Source organism: Ruditapes philippinarum, unplaced genomic scaffold, assembly GCF_026571515.1.
Source record: "Ruditapes philippinarum isolate M1 unplaced genomic scaffold, ASM2657151v2 ctg10487_1_1_1_1, whole genome shotgun sequence".
NCBI lineage: Eukaryota > Metazoa > Mollusca > Bivalvia > Venerida > Veneridae > Ruditapes > Ruditapes philippinarum.
In genome coordinates this window covers 26,995-30,221 of record NW_026864915.1, presented here as the reverse complement: position 1 = coordinate 30,221, position 3,227 = coordinate 26,995, and the positions used below count along the sequence as shown (strand labels likewise).

General features: G+C 33.1%; 1 protein-coding gene across 1 annotated transcript; it reads left to right on the top strand.

Moving 5' to 3' along the window:
* The first annotated feature begins 991 nt into the window (after positions 1-991).
* LOC132727272 (uncharacterized) lies at positions 992-2,875 on the top strand. Its single transcript, XM_060712701.1, has 4 exons — positions 992-1,249; positions 1,527-1,646; positions 1,908-2,072; positions 2,204-2,875. Exons 1-4 carry the CDS (start codon positions 992-994, stop codon positions 2,294-2,296), a joined length of 636 nt encoding a protein of 211 aa, XP_060568684.1. The 3' UTR covers positions 2,297-2,875.
* Positions 2,876-3,227: the final 352 nt, after the last annotated feature.

Genomic DNA, 3,227 nt, shown 5'->3' with positions numbered 1-3,227 from the left:
ACGAAAATTACACGAGTTTTTTGAAAGAGATGATGTTTCGCGAATTACTGCTGATAAAAATGCAACCATCACTAGAAACGGGACAAAGAAACAGATCAGATTTTTAGCTGACGACCTGAAAAACATTGCACGCTAAGTATCTATCGGAGAATAATTCAATGTCATACAGTTGTTTTGCAAGCTTAGACCATTCTGGGTAATCAAACCCCGAGAAAAGGATAGAAAAAACGTGTATGTGTAAAATCCATGATAACTTAAACTTAAAATTACACGCTGCATGCAAAGATGGCTTAGTCCAGACAAAAGAACTAAACGTTTTAATCAAAACGATTGTATGCCAGGATACAAGCAAAGAATGCATGTACAGAGAATGCAATGAATGCAAAGATCTTAAAATACCTTTAGCCATGGCGAAGGAAACAGATCTGTATAAGCAAACCACCTGGCATGAATGGAAGACAAAGCGAGAGCAAGTCAATGAAAATGAAAACTCAAAAATTGTAACAAAAATTGTAAAACAGCAAGAGCAAGGTACCAGACTAATTCTTGCAAAGGAAATAAACGACGAAATGCAAAGGGCGTGTAGGCACATTTTTAATATAAGAAATCAGTACAAAGCACTACATTATCTGAGAAGAAACCTTACACATGAAGAATTGATAGCACATATTGATTTTTCTGAAAACTACGCTTGCAAATACGCACACGAAATTCAAGCAATGCATTTCGGTGGTTCACGAAACTTCATTTCACTTCACACAGGTGTTGTTTACACTAAAGATAACATAATACCATTCTGCACTGTAGCTGATAGCCCTAGACATGACCCCAGCAGCAATATGGGCACACCTTGAACCAGTGCTGAATCATGTTACTACTGGCAAAAAATACAAACGCATCCATTTTGTCAGTGACGGGCCTACAACCCAATATAGAAATAAACAGAATTTCTATCTTTGGACAACAAAAAATTCAAAAATATGGCTTTGAAATGTCAACATGGAACTTTTTAGAAGCTGCACATGGCAAGGGACCTGCAGATGGTATTGGGGCAGCAGTGAAGCGAGCTGCTGACCAAGCTATAATTGTTAAAGAATTAGACATAACATGTGCAAAAGATTTCATAAATTTAATACAGGACACAACGTCAGTTAAATTATTCCTTATACCTCAAGAGAAGATCTGTGAGATAGATGAAGATGTTCCAGAAAACCTATCCCCTTTGCAAGGCACTATGAAAATTCACCAGGTAAATATCTTAATTTTTCAAATACTTGGCATTTTGAATATCTAAGGACTAGAAAATTAGATGATTCAATAGCACACCAACACACACAGACTTATAAATGCACACACACACGCACACACGCACGCACACACACATACATATGAAGCTTAATTATGGCAATAACTAATTTGTTAAAAATACAAAACAATATAAGTAGTTAATTATTTGCATATGAGTAATAAAGTAATACTTATTTTCATTTTATGCAGTATACTTACAAAATCAATTTAATTTACAGCTTGTATTGGAGGAACCACATTCATTCACATCTAGAGTGCTGTCGTGTTTCTGTGAACACCCGACCAAATTACAGTGCAATTGCTTCAAACCTGATGTTCACACTGTACCTCAGCTTAAGGTATGATCAATTATTAGGTATATATTTTAAATTAAGATATGACAAAACAAGATAGAAAAAATTGTGACAATTTATTGTGAACTATTTAACTTTTTTTACAAACATATTTTAGAATTTGTAAAGGAAGAATGAAAAGTGCTTGCAAAGCATTGCACATGTAAACTCAAGTTATCAAACAAAGTCCCAATATGAAGTTGTCATGATTATATACGTCTGTTGGACATCAACCAGCGCTTTATGATTTTATCATGTTTTCTTCAGGTGACAATGTCGGAACTCATAGAGAAAAATGTTGATGTTGTGCAGCTGAACAAAGTATCTGTTGTTGAGGAAAATCTAATTGGTCGATATGTTGTTGTACAATACGATGGACTCCCTTTCCCAGGAGTTATTCTTGATGTTGATGAGGACGAAATAGAAGTTAAGGTACAAAATTCTCATTTACCAAAAATGCACCAAAAATGTGCTAGTGTCTTATTTATATAATTGACATAATTTCTAAATTACGTAATAATTATGTATGTACATGTTTATACTTCATATTATTTATTCTTCAGGCAATGCACAGAGTAGGTAATAACAGATATTTTTGGCCTATGATCGATGATGTCTTATGGTATAACAAAGAACAAGTTCTCACACACTTCTGACGGACAAACCGGAACATGTTACATCAAGACATTGCCAAATTCCACCAACAATGTGGAAGTTAGTGGCGAAAGAGCTTAATCTGTGAAAAAAAATCTAATTTTCAAATGAACATTCCTCTAGGTTGATTACGTGTACATTTAAAATGTATAATCAAATGGACATTAAATGTGCTATATTGCTTCAGTTTCGTTTAAATTGTTGATTTCACTACCGTTACGTGATATGTAAATACCGTTACGTTAAATCATTACCGTCACGTATGATATTTTCCCTTACAAATTAAATTTCAGATGGACTTATTACATAGTTTAAAGCGTTTATGTTGCAAATGATTGGATCAATATGTTTTAATTTGATTTATTTTCGAAAGAGACTACTTGGTGTGTTGACAGAAAAAATCTTCCACTACCTTTTTTGCTGAATTTATAATTTTGATAAGTTCATCATGCCCCATAGACTGCAGAATAATATTAGATATATCTCGTCATTTATTTACAATTTTGTGTCTTTAGAATTAATGTTTTTTAAAAACTAATTCTTTATAATGCAATTTGAACATGATTTATTTATTATTTTTTGTTGCGTAACGGTAATGATTTTTTGTATTGACACTTGTTCAATAAAGGATTTAATCCATTTAAAATGTTTATTTTCAATACAAATTACATTACTGATTTCAAAGTAAAATGTGTTTTCTTGTTAATTATTCCACAATTGAAATAAAGAAGGATACATGTCAAGATGGCAACTCCTTGGGAGATTTTGTACGTTTTTTGTATATTGACCGCTATATATTTTTGAACACAGAATGTTAGATTAATGAAATATTGCCTCAAAGTTTATCAGCGGGTTCACATTTCATAAAATTGGCCGCCATTGCTGCCCTAATTATCACGTGACCAGCGAGAATTTAGGTTCGGATACCTTTAC

Bases quoted from the DNA above. Each gene is read 5' to 3' on its own strand.
- LOC132727272 (XM_060712701.1), top strand. From the start codon at position 992: ATGTCAACATGGAACTTTTTAGAAGCTGCACATGGCAAGGGACCTGCA. The intron at 1,647-1,907 runs GTATGATCAATT...TGTTTTCTTCAG, and splicing joins ACACTGTACCTCAGCTTAAG to GTGACAATGTCGGAACTCAT. The intron at 2,073-2,203 runs GTACAAAATTCT...TTTATTCTTCAG, and splicing joins AGGACGAAATAGAAGTTAAG to GCAATGCACAGAGTAGGTAA.